This window comes from Hemitrygon akajei, chromosome 10 (assembly GCF_048418815.1).
Source record: "Hemitrygon akajei chromosome 10, sHemAka1.3, whole genome shotgun sequence".
NCBI lineage: Eukaryota > Metazoa > Chordata > Chondrichthyes > Myliobatiformes > Dasyatidae > Hemitrygon > Hemitrygon akajei.
The window spans coordinates 120,013,479-120,034,693 of NC_133133.1; the positions used below are offsets into that span (position 1 = coordinate 120,013,479).

General features: G+C 49.1%; 1 protein-coding gene across 1 annotated transcript in view; it reads right to left on the minus strand.

The window, feature by feature from the left end:
* Nucleotides 1-4,707: 4,707 nt before the first annotated feature.
* Nucleotides 4,708-21,215, minus strand: part of dcn (decorin) — a 78,617-nt gene continuing 62,109 nt past the window's right edge. Inside the window, exons 4-8 of the mRNA XM_073058847.1 lie at nucleotides 20,582-20,795; nucleotides 18,465-18,578; nucleotides 9,083-9,176; nucleotides 7,914-8,052; nucleotides 4,708-5,499 (exon numbers count right to left, since the gene is read on the minus strand). Coding sequence (XP_072914948.1) covers nucleotides 5,305-5,499; nucleotides 7,914-8,052; nucleotides 9,083-9,176; nucleotides 18,465-18,578; nucleotides 20,582-20,795 — 756 coding nt within the window. The 3' untranslated portion in view covers nucleotides 4,708-5,304. The remainder of the gene's footprint in view (nucleotides 5,500-7,913; nucleotides 8,053-9,082; nucleotides 9,177-18,464; nucleotides 18,579-20,581; nucleotides 20,796-21,215) is intronic.

A 21,215-nucleotide genomic window follows, 5' to 3' on the forward strand; every position in this document is an offset into this window, starting at 1 on the left:
TAATTTTTCTCTATTAGTTGCCCTCTCTTTGGCTTTTATGTTGCTTTAATTTCTCTTGGCAGCCACGGTTGCAAAATCCTGCTTCTTCCTCTATGGAATGTATCTATCCTGCACCTTTCTAATTGTTCCCAGAAATTCCAACCATTACTAGTATTCCTTTCCAATTTAATTTGGCCAACTCCTCTCTCATGGCTCTGCAATTTCCTTTACTCCACTGAAATACTGATACATCTGACTTCAGCTTCTTCTCGAATTTCAGTGTGAATTCTATCATATTATGATCACGTCCCCCAAGGGTTCCTTTACCTTAAGTTCTCTTACCAATTCCAGTTCATTGCACAATATCCAATCTAGAACAGATGATTCCCTAGTGAGCTCAACCATGAGCTGCTCCAAAAATATATCCATAGGCATTCTGGAGATTCCCCCTCTTGGGATCCAGCACCAACACGATTTTCCCAATCTACCTGCATATTGAAATCCCCTATGACTATCCTAAAATGCCCTTTTGACATGCATTTTCCATCTCCCATTGTAATTTGTAGACCACAATATTACTACTGTACATAACTTACATCAGGCTCTTTTTACCCTTGCAGTTCCTTAGCTCTATCCACAATGATTCAACACCTTTTGATCCAATGTCACCTCTTTCTAATGATTTGATTTCATTTTTTAACCGGCAGAGCCACCCCATCCCCTCTGCCTGTCCTTTCGATACAATGTGTACCCATGGACATTAAGCTCGCAGTTATAATCTTCTTTCAGCCATGATTCAGTGATGACGACAACATCACACTTGCCAATCTGTAACTGTGCTACAAGTTCATCTACCTTATCCCTTGTACTGCGTGCATTCAAATATAACACCTTTTGTTCTGTATTCACCCTTTTTGATTTTGCCCGCCTTTTACATTGCAACTCATCCTGTTGACTGCAATTTTTCCCTATCGTTAGCCTGTCCTTGCTAGCAATCTCACTACACAGTGCTCCTTAATAATGGACGCTGCATTTCGAGACACCGTTTCTTTGTGAGAACTGCCCTTTTCTCGCTGTTACCATCAGGGAGGAGATACACACTCAGCAATTCAGGAACAGCTTCTTCCCCTCTGCCATCCGATTCCTAAATGGACATTGAAGCTTTGGACACCACCTCACTTTGTTAATATACAGTATTTCTGTTTTTGCACATTTTTAATCATCTCTTCAATATACGTATTTGATTTACTTGTTTATTATTGCTTGAGTTTATTTATTCTTTTGTTGCTCTCTGCTAGATATGTATTGTATTGAACCGCTGCTGCTAAGTTAACAAATTTCACGTCACATGCCAGTGATAATAGACCCGATTCTGAAAGCGACGCGGCTGATGTGTCCGCTGGAAGCCCGTGCCCTCCTGCAGGAGGTGGTCCCGGCGGAGAGAGTGTATCACCAGTGCACGCCATCTCGGAGGGTGGTCACTGTACAGGTACTGTGCCGAGGCAGAGAGACGCCACTGGGTGTATGCACACCAACGCTGACCGCCCTCCGCGTTCGGAAGGCTCGGACCGCTGCAGAAACCCAATGCCTCCTGTTGCCCCAGAAGAAGTTCCCCAGCCTCTTCTGGGTCCTGGAGACAAAAGCAGTGGGTGGGACTAAAGTAATCAGCAGGCGACCAGCTGACTTATAACTAATGCCCTCCACCGGTACGAGATTGCACGAAGGAGGTTCGACCGGCGACCCAGCCAGTTGTCTCCAAAGCCCGCCAGTTCGCCGGCCAGGCCTCCTCCGTCGAGCTCAGGTAGGCCCCCAAGTTGAGGAGGTGCGTGCTGCTCCACGCAAAGGGCCTCAACCCCTCCGGTCAGGAGTCCACCTGCCACTGACCCCACCGAGAGGCCTGCGCTCTTCGCCCAGTTGATCCTTGCGGAGGACACGGCCGAATCGCGCATCGTCTGCAAGTCAACCAGCTCGGTGACCAAGAGGGGGGCGTCATGGGATAAGCCAAAAGGACGAGCTCCAAGTCAGGTTCGTGTAGAACCTCTTACAGAGACGGCACAGGAATTGCTCCACGCAATCAGCGTATAACTGCCCCGACATGGGGTACCCCTGACGCATGGGTACAGGGTGTTTTTATAGGATATGATGGATAAACAGAAATAGGGTACTAGGATGGGGAGGATAAAGTGTAGGTTAGGGTATGTGTATGTGTGCGATTGGGTGAAGGGATTTAGAATGTGAGTCCATCGCATACTCCAGAACAGGAGGAGGCAGTAATGCACCATTAAGCTGGGTGCCAACCGCCGTAAAACAAGACGGAGAGAGAGAGAGACCCCTGACACACCCACCCTCCCAAAGCACAAGGGCGCTGTTAAGGGCCCATTAACCGTAACCAGGCACTCCGCAGCAGTGTACAACAGTCGAAATGTGGCCAAGACCGAGCGCTTGCAGAGTCCCAAAAAGGTACTCGTGGCCCACCCAGTCAAACGCCTTCAAGGGAGGGAAAGGCGACAGACAGACCATCCTCTCTGCTCCCTTCTCTCTCACTGTGTCTTCCATCTCCTCACCATGTTCCACTGTTACCTGTGCCCTTGCATAACACCTGTTGGTCTTAGGGAATGTAACACAGGAGAAACACTACTTAACACTGACTGTGAATGTAAGAATGAAAAGCCATTGTGTGGCTTATTCTTAGAAATATTTTATTATGAATAAAGTTTAGCATGTTTAAAAACCATGTGCTCTTGCCTAGCCATGACCTTTTCCTATTGGTGGAAGTAATCCCTGACCATATTTACCAGAGACTTCCCAGTTATAGCCAATGAAGCCTCTCACCTTAGAAAGATAGAAAAGCTACAGCACAATACAGGCACTTCGGCCCACAATGCTGTGCCGAACATGTACTTACTTTAGAAATTACCTAGGGTTACCCATAGCCCTCTATTTTTCTGAGCTCCATGTACCTATCCAGGAGTCTCTTAAAAGACCCTATCGTATCCGCCTCCACCACCGTCACTGGCAGCCCATTCCATACACTCACCACTCTCTGCATAGAAAAACTTACCCCTGACATCTCCTCTGTACCTACTTCCAAGCACCTTAACACTGTGCCCTCTCATGTTAGCCATTTCAGCCCTGGGAAAAAGCCTCTGACTATCTACACGATCAATGCCTCTCATATCTTATACACCTTTATCAGGTCACTTCTCATTCTCCATCGCTCCAAGGAGAAAAGGCCAAGTTCACTCAACCTGTTTTCGTAAGGCATGCTCCCCAATCCAGGCAACATCCTTGTAAATCTCCTCTGCACCCTTTCTATGGCTTCCACATCCTTCCTGTAGTGAGGCAACCAGAACTGATCACAGTACTCCAAGTGGGGTCTGACCAGGCACCTATATAGCTGCAACATTATCTCTCAGCTCTTGTCTGAACCAATCATGAATTGGAATGACAATAGCTGAAGAGGTCCTGTGGTTTAATGCATCTTCGATGCAGTTGGTTTCTCTAATGTTCTCGAACACAGACACATTCACCTCAAATTCTAAGTACAAGGTCAACACTTATGCTACTGTGATTGCAAATAAGTGTGTAAGTTGGTGTATGTTACTTACATGGCTGTGATTTAATATATTTATTTGTTGTTATTTATCCAAAGGACTTCTGTACTGTGTCAAAATACTTGGGAAGGTACATTCTGTGGCTCACTGTAAGACAGTAAGACATGTCTAAACTGGAACAAAATTAGGCCACTCAGCCTATCGAGTCTCCTCTGCCATTCAATCATGGCTGATTTTTTAAACCCCTTCCTCCCTGGAGGATCCAGTACATCACAAAAGACGCTTGCAAACGTCTGTAGATGTACAGTGGAGGAGCATCATGACTGGTTGCATCACAGCCTGGTGTAGAGATTCCAGTGCACAAGAAGGCAAGAGGCTATAATGGGTTGTAGACTCAGCCTGTTCCAGTATGGGCACAGCCCTTCCCACCATCAACGAGTGGAAAGCGGCATCCATCATCAAGGGCCCCACTGTCTGGTCGTGCCCTCTTTTCATTACCACCATCGGGGAGGAGGCACAGGAGTCTGAAGACCCAAACTCAACGATTTAAAAACAGCTTCTTCCCTTCCATTAAACAAAAGTATTAATGGTTTATGAACACTACCTTGTTATTACTTTTTATATACTATATTTAATTTGTAATTCGTAGTAATTTTATACCAATCAAGAGCCTATGAGTCTCTGCCTTAAATAACCTGGGCTCCACAACCCAACGAATCCACAGATTCACTGCCCCCTGGCTAAAGCAATTCCTGCCCATCTCAGTCTTAAAGGGACATCCCTTTACTTTAAAGCTCAGCCTCACTCTTGTCTCTAACTCCCACCAATATGCAGGTAGAAGATGAATATTTCTCATTTATTTATTTATTGAGAAACAGAGTGGAACATGCCCTTGTGGCCCCTAAAGCCATGCTGCTCAGGAACCCCCTGATTTAACCCTAGCCTACTCACAGGACAATTTACAATGACCTAACAACCAATATGTCTTTGAACTGTGGGAGGAAATTGGAGCACCCTGAGGAAACCCACGCGGTCACTGGGAGAACGTACAAACTCCTTACAGACACGCTCATTGTACAGACTAGCGGAGAGTCCTGTTGCCTACACAAGGAATATGAAGTCAAGCTGTGGCATAAGAACCCACCTCCATTTCAAAATAAATGAACAAAAGAGCCTGGAGCTTAAAATATATTTAGTCTTGGTATCACTTTGGATGCGTAAGCACCAACATGCTGTTTATGGTACAGAGAGTTTAAAAAAGAAAATTGACAGTCAAAACCCTTGCTCCCCCTTTCCAGCACGCGCGAAGACTCTCACTGTGAAACAAGGACAGAAAGAAGTCTAATGGGGTTCTGCTGCAAGTTTGCTGCAGTTATGCTTCTAAGGATGATGAAATGATTCATTGTCCTGGGACGGTAAAGAGGAACCATGACATACAGCGTGTGACTGCCAGATCATCACCACAGTGGACAATAAATTACTCGCTGGTGGTGGGCCGCAATCGGACCGTGTGACAGAGACATGCCCGTGCGCGGTAGAATACGCTGACAGGCAAGAGGGCAAAGAGTGAGGAGGTGCAAGTTTCTAGAACTATCTGAGAATAATGGAGATTGTTTTAGTAGCAGCTGCCTTTTGGGATTAAGCCAGGGTTGAATCTAGTGATCTTTCTCGGGACTTTTGTTTTCAAAGGCATCATGCGAGAGATATTCAGCATTTCCAGGGGCATTTCCTTCTCGCAGACGACGGGGTCTGGGGAGGGCTGCGGCAACCTTTACTTGAAGTTGCCGAGCTGGATGGCTGCTCGATTCGTGGCACAGCGGAACGTGATTGGCTGGATCTCCCAGTAAGGGACAGGGTTGTTGAAGAGGCTAATCCCTGAGTACAAGTTCTTCTTGGCGTAGTAATCCTGGCCACAGAAATCGTTAACGTGCACACTCGAAATTAGGTTGTTGTGGAGGTAAACCACCTGTGGGGAAAAGTGGAAGAAGAGCATAATTAAATAATGAGAGGCTGTACATTGATTTCAGGCAATGCACTAGTGTCTCTACTTTATCTATCGTCATAATCTTTTATCAGGTCTCCCCTCAGCCTCTGGCACTGCAGAGAAAACAACTCCAGTGTGCTCAAATGCTCCTCATAGCACACCTTCTAATCCAGGCAGCACCCTCTCCAAAGCCCCCAGAGACTTCCTATAACGGGGCAACAAGAAAGAAATGCAACACCCCAGATGTGGCCCAACCTGAGTGACATACCATTCTCCCTCTTACAGTTCCCCATTATTCCTTCATGAATGTGTCTTTTAAATGCCCCTAATGTATTTGCCACTGTCATCACCCTGGCAGCGCATTCCACATGCCCACCACTCTGCATAAACGTCCAACTTCTGATATCCACTCCTTTCCCTCCAAATGATCCCTTCTCATATTCTGCCCAGGGAAAAAGACACTGGCTGTCTATACCTGTTATCATCTTACACACCTCGAGTAAGTCATCTTGCATCCTCCTTTCACTTTCTAATACAAACTGCATCCTGGCAGATCTCCTCTGCACCCTTTCCAAAGACTCAATACCCTTCCCGTAACAGGGCATTCAGAATTGAATACAATACCCCCGAGGTGGCCTAATCAGAGTTTTATAAAGCTGCAACATAACTTCCTGACCCTCTGACCCATATCTGGTTGGGTATATACCGTTTAGCTTTAGCACAAGGGACCAAAGGGCCTGTTTTGGTGCTGTGTGACTCTAAAGATGTTCAATTTAAAACAATCTTAAAATAATCAAAGAATCAGTTGGTATGGGATGTTGGCGAAACTGCACTTGGACTATTGTGTACGGTTTTGGTTACCTTGCAATAGCCCTCACATCGACACGGAGCGATGTCGCAGGAAAGCAGCGTCCATCATCAGGACCCCCTCCACCCAGACCATGCTCTCTTCTCACTGCTGCCATTAGGAAGAAGGTACTCAGTCTTGGGATTCACACCACCAGGTTCAGGGACAGTTAGTACCCCTCAGCCATCAGGCTCTTAAACATAATGGATAACTTCACTCAACTTCACTTGTCCCAAAACTGAACTGTTCCCACAACCTATTGACTCTTCAGCTCATGTTCTCGACGTTTATTGCTTTTTATTTATTATTATTATTATGTCAGTTTGTTGTCTTTTGCACACTGGTTGTCCACCCTATGGGTGTGGTCTTTCATTAATTCTGTTATGGTTATTGGATTTATTGAATATGCAACAACTTTCCTCCCTTCCACATTACCCTCCATTTTTCTTTCTTTCATCTGCAGGTCTCTTAAATGTCCCTAATGTATCTGCCTTTACCACCATTCCTGGCAGTGTGTTCCACACATCAACTACTTTCTGTGTAAAATAACTTAACCTCTGAATTCCCTCTATACTTTCCTCCAATCAGCATAGAGTTATGCCCCTTGTGTTAGCCATTTCCACCCCGGGAATAAAAGGCCTCTTCGAGATGTAGGAGAGTGAGGGGTGAACATAAAATCATGAAGGGTGAACACACAGTAGTATTTTTTCCTAGGAAAGGTGATATTTTTCCCAGGGAAGGGGGCCGGCATGGTGATGTGACGGTTAGTGCAATACTTTAGTGGCTGCTGTAAGATCACATTTAATAGCACCACTGTTTGTAAAGAGTTGGTGTGTTCTCCCAGTGAGCGTGCAGATTTCATCTGGGGCCGGTCTCCTGCCACATTCCAAAGACGTAGTCAGGGCTGGTGAGTTGTGGACACGCTATGTTGGCACCGGAAGCCGGGTGGCACTAGAGGGCTGCCCAGTACAATCTTCACTGTTGTGATTTGACATAAACAACATATTTCACTGTACGTTTCGATGTTCATGTGACAAATAAAGCTAATCTTTGATCTAAAAAGTGGTGGGTAAAGGCTTAAAGTGAGAACTGAAAAATTTAGAAGGGGCCTGAAGGGCAACTTCGTCATACAAGAGGGTGGTGAATATATGGACTGAGCTGCCATAGGAAGTGATTGGGGCAGGTACAATACAGCATTTAAAAGACATTTAGATAATTAGACATCTAGATGTGCTGAAGGGTCTTGACCCTCCATAGTTTATTCCTCTCCATAGATGCTGCCTGGCCTGCTGAGCTCCCCCAGCATTTTGTGTGGGTGCTCTGATTTCCAGCATCTGCAGAATTTCTTGTGTTCACATCTCATGAAGTACATGGAAAGCTGGGGATTGGGACAAGCAGGGGGAAGTGGCACTCGCTTGGTGGGCACTGTGATCAGTATAGACAAATTGGGCCAAACAGCCCGCTTACATGTGGCATTACTCATTGGGACAGCAAGATCCATCACTCATGGCAAATGAAGTAATTATCTCTCAGACTGAGCACCGTGTACCTGTATGTATCGATGGTCGGCCAGGCCAGCGGGCACTCTGAGAAGGGCATTGTTGTCCATGTGCAGCTCTCGCAGGTACGGTGCATTGTCGAGGGAACCGTTGTCCACTGTGGCAATCACATTGAAGCTCAGACCCAGCCTGCAGTGGTGAGAGTCAGTTGGATCAGTGCTGTACACTCCGCAGGGGCCAGCAGGCCGATCACTGAGAGGCAACCACACTGCTGTGGGACAGCAGCCAGCATTATCAGAAACCTTTTCCATCCAGAGCATTTTCTTTTCCCAACCCTCTGACTGGGCAGAGATACAAAAGCCTAAAATTATGTGCAATTAGACTCAAGGACAGCTTCCACCCTCCTGTTAAAAGACTATTAAATATTTCCCCAGTATGATAAGATGGATTCTTGACCTCATAATCTGCTTTGTTATGATCTTGTACCTTATTGTCTAGCTGTGACCTTGTCTACTTTATCTACTTTGTATTTCCTTCGCAACTGTAGCATAATATTCCTCACTGTTTCCCTTTGTACTACCTCTCTGCACTGTGACCGTGAAATCATCTGCATGGATGCCAAGCTTTTCACCGTACCTTGGTACACGAGACTACAATGAACCAGTTGCCAATTTTCATCGCAGTGGTTTCAGAAGGCAGCTCCCCCTCACCTTTTCAGGGCAGGAAGGAACACACAATTAAATGCCAGCTCAGCCCGTGAAGGCCACACCCCTTGAATAAAGAAAAGGGTTCTCTCAACAGGGGCCCCTTTCCCTTGCCTTTTGATATTCCCGTCCATCCCACGTGCCCTACGCAGAGGTAGCTGCAGGGTGTGCTAACATGGGGGTTATGTTACTAGATCAGTGACACACATCTAATTATCAGGACAGAGACCCCTTCTAATTCCACCTTGGCATCCCAGGCATTTTAATAATTTAAATAAAATATGTACTGAAAAATCTTGTATCTGTGATAGTGAACGTAAATCTACAGATTATAAAAAAGTTCAAAGTTTTCTGAAATACGCCCACTCCTGCTTCTGTTATTTAATGCTTCATTAAGATTCCTAACAGGGAGCAGAGGTGCCACAGGGGAAATAGGCTAGAAGCAAAGAAGCCACAACGATTATGAAGGTACATCAGTGAATACATATAGATAGTGTGCTCGAGTTTCAGCTTACCTGACCAAGTTGTGGAGACCCTTCAGAGAATCAGCTTTCACCCGAGAGATTTTATTACCATCCAGATGAATTTCAGACAGAGAGCTTGGGAGGTCTAGTTGAGAAGAGAAATTATCAAAAATGAATACAAGAGATTCCATGGATGCTGGAATTCCAGAGTAACAGATCAGGCAGTATCTATAGAGAAAGCACCAACATTTCAGGCCAAGACCCTTCTTCATGAAGTCATGTTGAAGGGTCTCAGCCCAAAACATCCGCTCTTTATTCCTCTCCATAAATGCTCCCTGACCTGGAGAGCATCTCCAGTGTTTTGTGTGTGTTTATCCGGAATGAACGAGGTGCGACTATAAAACTAAAGGCTCAGCCGTAAACTTTGTCCTTTGATCTAGAGACTCATTTTCAAGGACTCTCTACAACATGTGCTCCCATTATTATTTTTATTTGCTCAGTTTAACTTTTGCACCTGAGTTCTTTGTCAGTGTTCATCTGTTTATGTGCAGGATTTTGTAAATGTCACCGTGTTTCATTTTTCCTGTGAATGTTTGCAATAAAATGAATCTCAACAGAGTATCTGGTACCATAGACACACTTTGATAATAACTTTACTTTGAACCTTGGCTCCAGAAACATTCCAGAGATGTGGAATTCCCCACTCCTGCACGTGCCCAGTGAAGAGTGGTGGGATGTGAAATGGTTGAGTCATAGGGCAAGTAACTCCGCTCCCCCTTAATGTGCTCCTGCAGGTTTCCACCAATAAAACCAAGTGAGGCGTTATATGTTTAATGAAACCTATAACGCATTTTATTGAACTCCAAAACCTAAACACAAAAGCGTGCTAAAAATCTTTATGTAAGAACATCATTGCAACAAACCAGCCTCATAGAGTGAAACCCCAACTCAATGTTGGTGATTGTGAATTATGTTCAATTTTTCCCAATTTCATTACCCTACACGGCACCCCACCCCATCCCCCTCTCTGGCCCCCCAGATTTCACTAAAACTGACGTTGTGAGCCCGTCTGGAGCTTGGACCAGCTGTATGGCTCGGGTCTGGTGTTCCATGGGTAGAGGAATAGCAGGTGCCTCTGGCTCGTCCAAAGGTGTGTCGACATGCTCGTGGTCACGTTGTGACAGCAGGGGCATGGTAGCAGAATACTCCATATCTCGGTGGGCCAGTTTAAGGTGATCTACTGAAGTACATTCTGGTTTACCCCTCTTATCTGAGATAGATGTCTTTTCTCCCCATTCCAAACTGCAGAATTGGTCATTGTAAAGAGGCCTGAGGAGATGCTGGCTTGCGTCATGGCAGACGAGAAAAACCGAGGCGGAATGTAGGTCAACGGAACCCCAGAGGGCTGTGTGCCATGATGGGAGGTAGGAGTAGATGCAAGTGAATTGAATTTACCGAGGAGGGTGGAATGCTGTTGAGGGGCCGACCAGGCAGTAGTGGTGTTAGGAATGAAATCACCTGGCACTTGTAAAGAATGCCAGTACACCAACTCAATGATGGACGGCTGCAGTTTGAGCAGTTCTGAGCCCCAGTAGGACCCATGGGAGACGATCATGCCAATACTCATCAGTTCGGAAAGCCCTCAAAGCTGCTTTTTAGAGAAACCACCCACATAGGCCATTGGACTGTGGGTGATACACTGTGGTGTGATGCAGTCTAGCACTGAGGTTCTGGGCCATCAGAGCCCATAGGTCTGATATAAGTTCAGGAGCACGGTCAGAGGAAATATCAGATGGGGTGCCAAACAGAGCAACCCAGGTGCTGATGAATGCCGGAGTCACGTCAGCAGCCATCGTCGATGCTAGAGGGACGACCTCTGGCCACCTGGGGGTATGATCTACTATGGTAAGGAGGTGGGTGAAACTGCGGGAGGGAGGAAGAGGACCAACAAGGTCCACATTGACATGGTCAAACCATCGCTCAGGGACAACAAAAGATGTCCAATGGTGCCTGAACATGCCAGTTAATTTTTGCCCATTGGCACTTTCACACAGGCTGCAGTCCAATCACGCACGTCCTTTCTAAGGCTGTGTCACACAAACTTTAGTGAAACCAGTTTCTGTGAGGCCCAGATGTGAGAGGCCACGGGTGGAGTCAAAAACAGTCCGTCTTCAGTTTGCGGGCACGATGGGGCGAGGGCGACAGGTTGAGACATCACACAGGAGAAAAACCCCAGTTTCCCCATACTTAATGTCAACCAACCGCAGGCCCATGACTGCTGTTCAGTAAGCCTGGACCTCTGGGTCAGGATCTTGGGCAACTGCCATGCTGGAATAGTTGACCCCGATGTGTATGGCCTCAGTGGCTGGCCGTGGGAGGCAATCAGCCACGGCAGTATTTTATCGACATGCTGTTTATCCATTGTGAACATGGATCTGTAGGCCAGCTGGTGTAGCTGCCATGCAGACCACCGGTCTGATTTTTTGACCATAATATGTATGAGGTCAACAACCGCTGTGAAATAGCGATCGTGTAGAAGAAAATGAAAATGGTGACAGCCAGATAGAGACCGAGAAGCTCATGGTCAAACATGCTGTATTTCCTTTGGGGGGATGGAACTGCCGGCTGAAGAATGGCTGCCACACACCTCCAACCAGCTGTTCCTGCACAGCACCCACAGCACGGTCTGAGGCGTCAGTAGTAATGGCTATGGGTGCACTGAGGGGTGGGTGCGCCAGTAGGGTAGTGTTAGTAAGAGCTTGTTGGTGTCATCAAATGGCCTGGCTATGTCCACTGACCAGTCAAGCACATGATTAGAAGTATTGCCTTTAAGCTCACTAGACAGGGATAGCATAAGTTCAGCAGCTCACGGAATCAAGCGGTGACAGAAATTCGCCATCCCTAAAAACTCCTGCAGTTTTTTATAGTGTGGGGTGGTGGGAAATCCAGAATAATGGCTACATTTGATGGGAGGAGTTTTGCACCTTCTGTGGAGATGTGATGGCTGAGAAAGTCAATGGTTGACAACCCAGACTGGCATTTAGTGAGGTTAGTGTGGTGGCTCCGACCGTCGAAAAGTATGTGGAAGTGAAATACTGTACGTGTTTGGATTTGTACTTGCTGGCGACAAGTTTGTCGTCCAGGTAAACAAAAAGAAAATCTAAGTCTTTTAATGCAGAGTCCATCAGCTGTTTGAAAGTCTGTGCTGCATTTTTGCAAAAACTCAAAAAGGCCAAACGGGGTACTAACAGCTACTTTTGGAATGTCCTCTGAGCACACAGGCACCTAATGGTAGCCCCTAACCAGATCAACTTTGGAAAAAATTAACTTTCCGGCTAAACATACCGAAAGGTCTTGGACGTGCGGGACTGGGTAACGATCGGAGTTGGTGGCCTCGGTTAGGCGTCAGTAATCGCAACATGGGTGGCAACCACCATCAGATTTAGGGACCGTCTGGAGGGGTGAATCCCAGGAGCTACAATTCCAAGTCTTTCCATGTTGGCAAATTCAGCCTTTGCGGTTGCCAGCTTTTCTGGGTCTAATCTATGTACGTAGGCATGTACTGCCAGGCCAGTTGTGGGAATATGGTGCTCAACCCCATGTTTTGTGACTGTAGTGGAGAATGTGGGCTTGGTGAGGTTTGGGAATTCACCCAGCAGTCGAGTAAACTCACATGTGGTGGGACATGTGCTTGACAGAGTCGTCGTGGGGAACTTACTGGAGGAGCAGGGTAACGACACAAAGGCCTTGACATCCACAAGCCAGCCGACATTTCTTAAGATTGACCAGCAGTTGGGCACACAGGAAATCTGCACAGAGCAGGGGTCTGGCCACTTTAGCCAGGACGATGGGTAACGTCACCTACTGAGTGTCACCTATTGTGTTCCATAAGTCTGGATCTTGCTGCCATTGGTGGCCTCCAGAGATAATTCATCGCTCTTTGCCTTCTCAATAGACGATGCTGGCAGCACACCCACATGAGCACCCGTGTCACACAGGCAGTGTCATCCTGAACCATCACGCATGTCCATAATGAACAATAGACACCCTGGCAGCTGGAACCCATTCTACCTTTTCCTATAAATTAGGTCCTCAATTCCTGGCACCATCCTCGTAAATTTTCTCTGGACCCTTTCAATCTTTCCCGTAGGTAGGTGACCAGAACTATGCACAATACCCCATATTAGGTCTCACCATCTATATAATTTCAACATAACATCCCTACCTCTGCACTCAAAACTTTGAGTTATGAAGGCCAATGTGCTAAGAGTTCTCTTTTCGAGTCTATCTACCTGTGATGCCACTTCCAAGGAATTATGGATTTGTATTCCCAGATCCCTCTGTTCTACCACATTCCTCAGTGCTATACCATTCACTGTGTCAGTCCTACCCTAGTTTGTCCTCCTAAAGTGGACACTACACACTTGTCTGCAATAATTTCCACCTGCCATTTCCTTCCTCACTTTATACCATGCCCCCAAATTTGGTGTCGTCCGCAAATTTGCTGATCTGGTTTATCACATTATTATCCATATCAGTGGTGTTGATGACAAACAACAAAGGACCCAACACTGATCACTGCAGTACACCACTCGTCACAGGCCCTTAGTCAGAAAGACAGCCATCTACTACCACCCTCTGGTCTGTCCCACAAGCCCATGCTGAATCTTTGTTTTTCTGATTGCCATCTTTCCTGTAGACAAGTGAATAGAACTGCAAGGTTAAGTTCAAGCACTGCCAATAATGACTACAAGGCCAGCATAGAAGGAACACAATGACTTCATCAATTTGTGCAGTTGGAGGGGGAGAGAAGTGGGAGGGGTCAAGGCCACAGAAGGAATTAAAATCAAGGATGATGATTTCAAAAATTGGTTGCTAGACCCTGAAACTGTGAAGATAAGTGAGGGCAGTGGGTGAACAGGGCTCAGTAGAAAGTGGAGTTGACTATGTATTGCCATATTCAGATCTGGAGGGAGCAGAGACAGGGGTGAAGGGATGCAGCCAGACAATCTATGAAAGGATATAAATGTCATTGAGGTGAAAACAGCCAATCTCAATGAAGACCATAAGACATAGGAGTAGTGTTAGGCCATTCGGCCCATCAAGTCTGCTCACCATTCCATAATGGCTGATTTAATTTTCCTCTCAACCCCATTCTCCTGCCTTCCCCCTGTAACCTTTGCCATCCTCACTAATCAAGAATTCTGGTTTAAATTTACCTAATGGTTGGCATCCATAGCCGTGTGTGGCGATGAACTCCGCAGATTCACAACCCTCTGGTTAAAGAAGTTCCTCCTCATCTCCGTTCTAAATGGACACTCCTTTATTCTGAGGAGGTGCCCTCTGATTCTAGATCCCTCCTCCCTCACAAGAAACATCCGTTCCATATCTGCTCTATCTAGGCCTTAAAATATTTGATAGGTTTCAATGAGATCTCCCCCCGCCCCCATTCTTCGAAACTCCAGCAAGTACAGGCCCAGAGCCATCAAAACCTCCTCATGTGTTAACCCCTTCCTGCCTAGAATCATTCTCGTGAACCTCTAATGCCAGTGAAGATGGTGTCATGGACTTTGAAGCTCAATCCAGGTGTCAGAAAGGACACCAACATATTGTAAACTAAATGGCTCCAATAAGATGCTAAACATATGATAGGTTCTCCCATTAATTCTATCATATTTGTCACGTCCCATCTTACCTGCATATCGACATGGATGAGAAATTATAATCTGTAAGATTTCCTACAGGACTTGTACTGTTGACAGGAAAATTCATTCAAATAAATATACAGAACACCATGGTTTCCACTGGGACAAATTTGTTTAAAATGCCTCAAAACTACAAAAGACCAGTAAAGTAACCTTCATTCCTATGTCATATGCTAATTTGACCTGTGGTGAATGACCTGAAGAACTGTGATTGGGCGATTCCCAAAATGGAGTTTCGATCAGTATAAAGCATCAAGCAGAGCCTTGGCTGAGATCTGCTTCCTCCACACTTCCTGGAAGCAGCTTCCAGAGTCCTGTCAAAGCTTCTTCTGCTTATCTCCCCAAGTCAGTAATTTCTTGCCAAAACCCTCATTAAAAACTCATAATGATTTTGAACTTGGCTATTAACTGTTTTTAACCTTCCCACCCTGCTTCAGATCCCTGATCTTCCTCACTTGAGAGGCTTCAGCCCCTCCCTATCCAGGTTCCCATCCCACCGCAACTCCCTCACTGCCTCCCTGCCCCGACACCCTCACTCCCTCTGCACCTGCAACTCCCTCACTGCCTGCCCCCCCCTCCAGCTCCCTCACTCCCTCCGATCCCCAGCTCCCTCACTCCCTCCGATCCCCAGCTCCCTCACTCCCTCCCAGTTCCGGCTCCCTCACTCCCGCCCAGCCCCAGCTCCCTCACTCTCTCCCCTCCCCGGTTCCCTCACTCCCTCCCATTCCTGGCTCCCTCACTCCCTCCCAGCCCCAGCTCCCTCACTCCCTCCCTCTCCACCTCAGGCTCCCTCATTGCCTGCCCCCCTCTGGCTCCCTCACTCCCTGCTCTCCCCGGCTCCCTCACTGCCTCCAAGCCCTGGCTCCCTCACTCCCTCCCAGCCCCAGCTCCCTCACTCCCTCCCATCCCCAGCTCCGTCACTCCCTCCCTCCCCCTCTGGCTCCCTGACCCCCTCCCTGCCCCGGCTCCCTCCCTCCCTCCCTACCCCCCTCAGGCTCCCTCACTGCCTGCCCCCCTCTGGCTCCCTCACTCCCTCCCATCCACAGCTCCCTCACTCCCTCCTCTCCCCGGCTCCCTCACTCCCTCTACCCCTCCGGCTCCCTCACTCCCTCTGCACCTGCAACTCCCTCACTGCCTGCCCCCCCCCCTCCAGCTCCCTCACTCCCTCCCATCCCCAGCTCCCTTACTCCCTCCCCTTCCCAGCTCCCTCACTACCTGCCCCCCTCTGGCACCCTCACTCCCTCCCATCCCCAGCTCTGTCACTCCCTCCCTCTCATCACCAGCTCCCTCACTCCCTCCTCTCCCCGGCTCCCTCACTGCCTCCCAACCCCCCTCAGGCTCCCTCACTCCCTCCTCTCCCCGGCTCCCTCACTCCCTCTGCACCTGCAACTCCCTCACTGCCTGCCCCCCCCTCCCTCACTCCCTCCCAGCCCCAGCTCCCTCACTCCCTCCCATTCTCGGTTCCCTCACTCCCTCCCAGCCCCAGCTCCCTCACTCCTTCCCAGTCCCGGCTCCCTCACTCCCTCCCAGCCCCAGCTCCTTCACTCCCTCCCAGTCGCCACTCCCTCACTCCCTCCCAGCCCCAGCTCCCTCACTCCCTCCCAGTCGCCGCTCCCTCACTCCCTCCCAGCCCCAGCTCCCTCACTCCCTCCCATTTCCGGCTCCCTCACTCCCTCCCATCCCCAGCTCCCTCACTCCTTCCCAGTCGCCACTCCCTCACTCCCTCCCAGCCCCAGCTCCCTCACTCCCTCCCAGTCGCCGCTCCCTCACTCCCTCCCAGCCCCAGCTCCCTCACTCCCTCCCATTTCCGGCTCCCTCACTCCCTCCCATCCCCAGCTCCCTCACTGCCTGCCCCCCTCTGGCTCCCTCTGTCACTCCCTCCCTCCCATCACCAGCTCCCTCACTCCCTCCTCTCCCCGGCTCCCTCACTGCCTCCCAACCCCCCTCAGGCTTCCTCACTCCCTCCTCTCCCCGGCTCCCTCACTCCCTCTGCACCTGCAACTCCCTCACTGCCTGCCCCCCCTCCAGCTCCCTCACTCCCTCCCATCCCCAGCTCTGTCACTCCCTCCCTCCCATCACCAGCTCCCTCACTCCCTCCTCTCCCCGGCTCCCTCACTGCCTCCCAACCCCCCTCAGGCTCCCTCACTCCCTCCTCTCCCCGGCTCCCTCACTCCCTCTGCACCTGCAACTCCCTCACTGCCTGCCCCCCCTCCAGCTCCCTCACTCCCTCCCAGCCCCAGCTCCCTCACTCCCTCCCATTCCCGGTTCCCTCACTCCCTCCCAGCCCCAGCTCCCTCACTCCTTCCCAGTCCCGGCTCCCTCACTCCCTCCCAGCCCCAGCTCCCTCACTCCTTCCCAGTCCCGGCTCCCTCACTCCCTCCCAGCCCCAGCTCCCTCACTCCCTCCCAGTCCCCACTCCCTCCCAGCCCCAGCTCCCTCACTCCCTCCCATCCCCAGCTCCGTCACTCCCTCCCTCCCCCTCTGGCTCCCTGACCCCCTCCCTGCCCCGGCTCCCTCCCTCCCTCCCTACCCCCCTCAGGCTCCCTCACTGCCTGCCCCCCTCTGGCTCCCTCACTCCCTCCCATCCACAGCTCCCTCACTCCCTCCTCTCCCCGGCTCCCTCACTCCCTCTACCCCTCCGGCTCCCTCACTCCCTCTGCACCTGCAACTCCCTCACTGCCTGCCCCCCCCCCTCCAGCTCCCTCACTCCCTCCCATCCCCAGCTCCCTTACTCCCTCCCCTTCCCAGCTCCCTCACTACCTGCCCCCCTCTGGCACCCTCACTCCCTCCCATCCCCAGCTCTGTCACTCCCTCCCTCTCATCACCAGCTCCCTCACTCCCTCCTCTCCCCGGCTCCCTCACTGCCTCCCAACCCCCCTCAGGCTCCCTCACTCCCTCCTCTCCCCGGCTCCCTCACTCCCTCTGCACCTGCAACTCCCTCACTGCCTGCCCCCCCTCCAGCTCCCTCACTCCCTCCCATCCCCAGCTCTGTCACTCCCTCCCTCCCATCACCAGCTCCCTCACTCCCTCCTCTCCCCGGCTCCCTCACTGCCTCCCAACCCCCCTCAGGCTCCCTCACTCCCTCCTCTCCCCGGCTCCCTCACTCCCTCTGCACCTGCAACTCCCTCACTGCCTGCCCCCCCTCCAGCTCCCTCACTCCCTCCCAGCCCCAGCTCCCTCACTCCTTCCCAGTCCCGGCTCCCTCACTCTCTCCCAGCCCCAGCTCCCTCACTCCCTCCCATTCCCGGTTCCCTCACTCCCTCCCAGCCCCAGCTCCCTCACTCTTTCCCCTCCCCTGCTCCCTCACTCCCTCCCATTCCCAGTTCCCTCACTCCCTCCCAGCCCCAGCTCCCTCACTCCTTCCCAGTCCCGGCTCCCTCACTCCCTCCCAGCCCCAGCTCCCTCACTCCTTCCCAGTCCCGGCTCCCTCACTCCCTCCCAGCCCCAGCTCCCTCACTCCCTCCCAGTCCCCACTCCCTCCCAGCCCCAGCTCCCTCACTCCCTCCCATTTCCGGCTCCCTCACTCTGTCCCAGCCCTGGCTCACTCACTCCATTCCATCCCCAGTTCCCTCACTCCCTCCCCCCGTTCAACTCCCTCACTGCCTCCCCATCATGTATAGCAACCAATGACAGCTCAAGAGCACAAGCACATGATGGTTCCGACCAGACACACCGTGTCCTGTGAGCCCAGTTACGGTGTTGTTTTCACAGCCCCACTCTCTGATTACCTTTGGGAATTGCTGTCAGATCGGAATCCGACAATCGGATGAAGGAAAGTTTCCTCAGGCCCTTAAAGGCCCCGCTGTCAATGCCAGAGTTTTTCAGGGGGTTGCTGCCCATTTCTGAGGAGTGAGAAACAATTGGAAAGAAACATTAGAGTCATGGAATGCCATTCTGGCCCACCGAACACCTGCCAGCTCTTTGAATTACCCAGTTATTCCCATTTATCTGCTCTGATGACAGAGGTACATGGTGATTAGCACAATGATTTACAGCACCAGGTTTCACCGTTCGATTCCCACCGCTGCCTGTAGGAGGCGGTATGTTCCCCCGTGACCGTATGGGTTTCTTCCAGGTGCTACGGTTTCCTCCCAGGTTCCAAGGACATATGGTTAGGGTTAGAGTTGGTAAGTTGTGGATATACTATGTTGGCATTGTAAGCATGCCAACACTTGCAGGCTGCCACCAACACATCCATGTTCTGGGTTGGTCATTGGCATAAAACAACACATTTCACCCTATGCTTCAAAGTGCATGTGACAGATAAAGCTAATCTTTAATCCTTAAATTGGTTTATCTCCCCCACAGCATAGCAGTCAGCATTAATGACCAGGGGTCAATTCCTGCCACTGTCTGTAAGGAGTCTGTACGTTCTCCCCATGACCACAGGGGTTTCCTCCAGGTGCTCTGGTTTCCTCCCATATTCCAAAGATGTACAAGTTAGTGAGTTGTGGACATGCTGTATTGACATTGGAAATGTGGTGAAATTTATGAGCTGCCCAGCACAATCCTCATTGATTTGATTTGATGCAGACGGACACATTTCACTGTATGCTTCTATGTACATATCACAAATAAAACTTATCGTTCTTTCTTTCATTGACCTGTAAACCTTTCCTTCTTTCTCTTATTTACCGTATTCCATTTCAAGCAATGCGTTCCAGCTCTATAATATGCAGAAATATAAAAATATATAAGTAGCGCACACAAAAAGTTGGAGGAACTCAGCAGGTCAGGCAGCATTTTTGGAGAGGAATTAAGAGCTGGCATTTTTGGCTGAGACCTTTCATCAGAGCCATGAAGAAGGGTCCTGATGAACAGTCTCGACCTGAATCATCGACTGTTATTTCCCTCTGTAGACGCTGCATGACCTGCTGAGTTCTTTCAGAATTTTGTGTGTGCTGCTGTGGATTTTCAGCATCTGCAAGATCTCCTGTCTTTGTCAATAAATAATATACATTTTCCCACAATGACACAGACACCACAAAGGGTCAAATCAGGATGGAATTGATGGGAATGTGGGAGGAATAAAAATGGGACAGGCGTAAGAGGGTTCTGCTGGTCAACTTGGACTGGGTGGGCTGACGTGCCCATTTCCTTGCAGGAATTCCTCATAACCAGTCACAGGAGGGTGGCAATTTATAGAAAGAACACAGAAGCGTACAGGCCCTTCAGCCCATGATGCTGTGCCAACCTTTTATCCTACTCTAAGATTAATTTAACCCTTCCCTCCTACATAGTCCTCCATTTTCCTATCATCCATGTGCCTATCTAAGAGTTTATTAATTGCCTCTAATGTATCTGTGTTTACCATCACTCCTGTTAGAGTGTTTCACAGCCACCTCTCTCTGTATAAAAAAACATACCTCTGACATCCTGGCTATACTGTCCTCCAATCATTCTAAAATTATGCAAACACGAGGAAATCTGCAGATGCTGGAAATTCAAACAACACACTGACGAAGGGTCTCGGCCCGAAATGCTGACGGTGCTTCTCCCTATAGATGCTGCTTGGCCTGCTGTGTTCCACCAGCATTTTGTGTGTGTTGCTAAAATTATGCCCCTGGTATTAGCCATTTCCGTCCTGGGAAATAGTGCCTGGTTGTTCACTCAATGTATGTCTCTTATCATTTTGTATGCTGCTGTCAAGTCACCACTCATCCTGTCTCTCTCCAAAGAGTAAAGCCCTGTTCTTTAAATGGATCACCACCCCCATTTCAAACAACATCCCAGGAAACATCAAGAGCTAAAAGTGGTGGCAAATATGGTGCAGAGGTCCAATGCTTGAGAGGATCAGGAGAGCTTTGAGCCTGACCTCAGCAAGAGTGAAAGCAATGTGCCATACCCAAGGCGTAGACCTGTGACAGATTGTCAAAGGTATTCTTCTTCACTTTGGTGATCTCATTCTCATGGACACGCAGCTCTTGGAGTGAGGAAGGCATGTTGACTGGGATCTCCTTTAGAAGGTTCTTGGACAGGTAGAGTCTCTGTAACTTTACCAGAGGGACAAAAGCTTTGGGATGAACCGTGCTGATCTTGTTGTTAACCAGGATCAAGGCCTGCAAGAGGAGGAGAGCCAATCAAAATAAATCTTGCCATGCCAACCCACCATTTCCCATGGCTTGAGTACAACCTGTTCCACAAAAATAACATTACCACCTTGACAATCATAACTTAAGCATGGAGTAAATTGTAGCCATACATTCACATCCAAAGTTCAAAGTAAATTTTTTATCAAAATACATACTTGTCACCCTATACAACACCGAGATTCATTTTCTTTCAGACATTCACAGGAAATGCAAAGAAACACAATAGAATCAATGACAGACAAACACCAATATGCAAAAGACATCAAATTTCTCCCTCTCAAACTGCAGGGTGAATTCTATCATATTACAATCAAATCTCTTCAAGGTTCCTTTACCTTAAGCTCCCTAATCAAATATGGTTCATTACACAGTACCCAGTTCAGAATT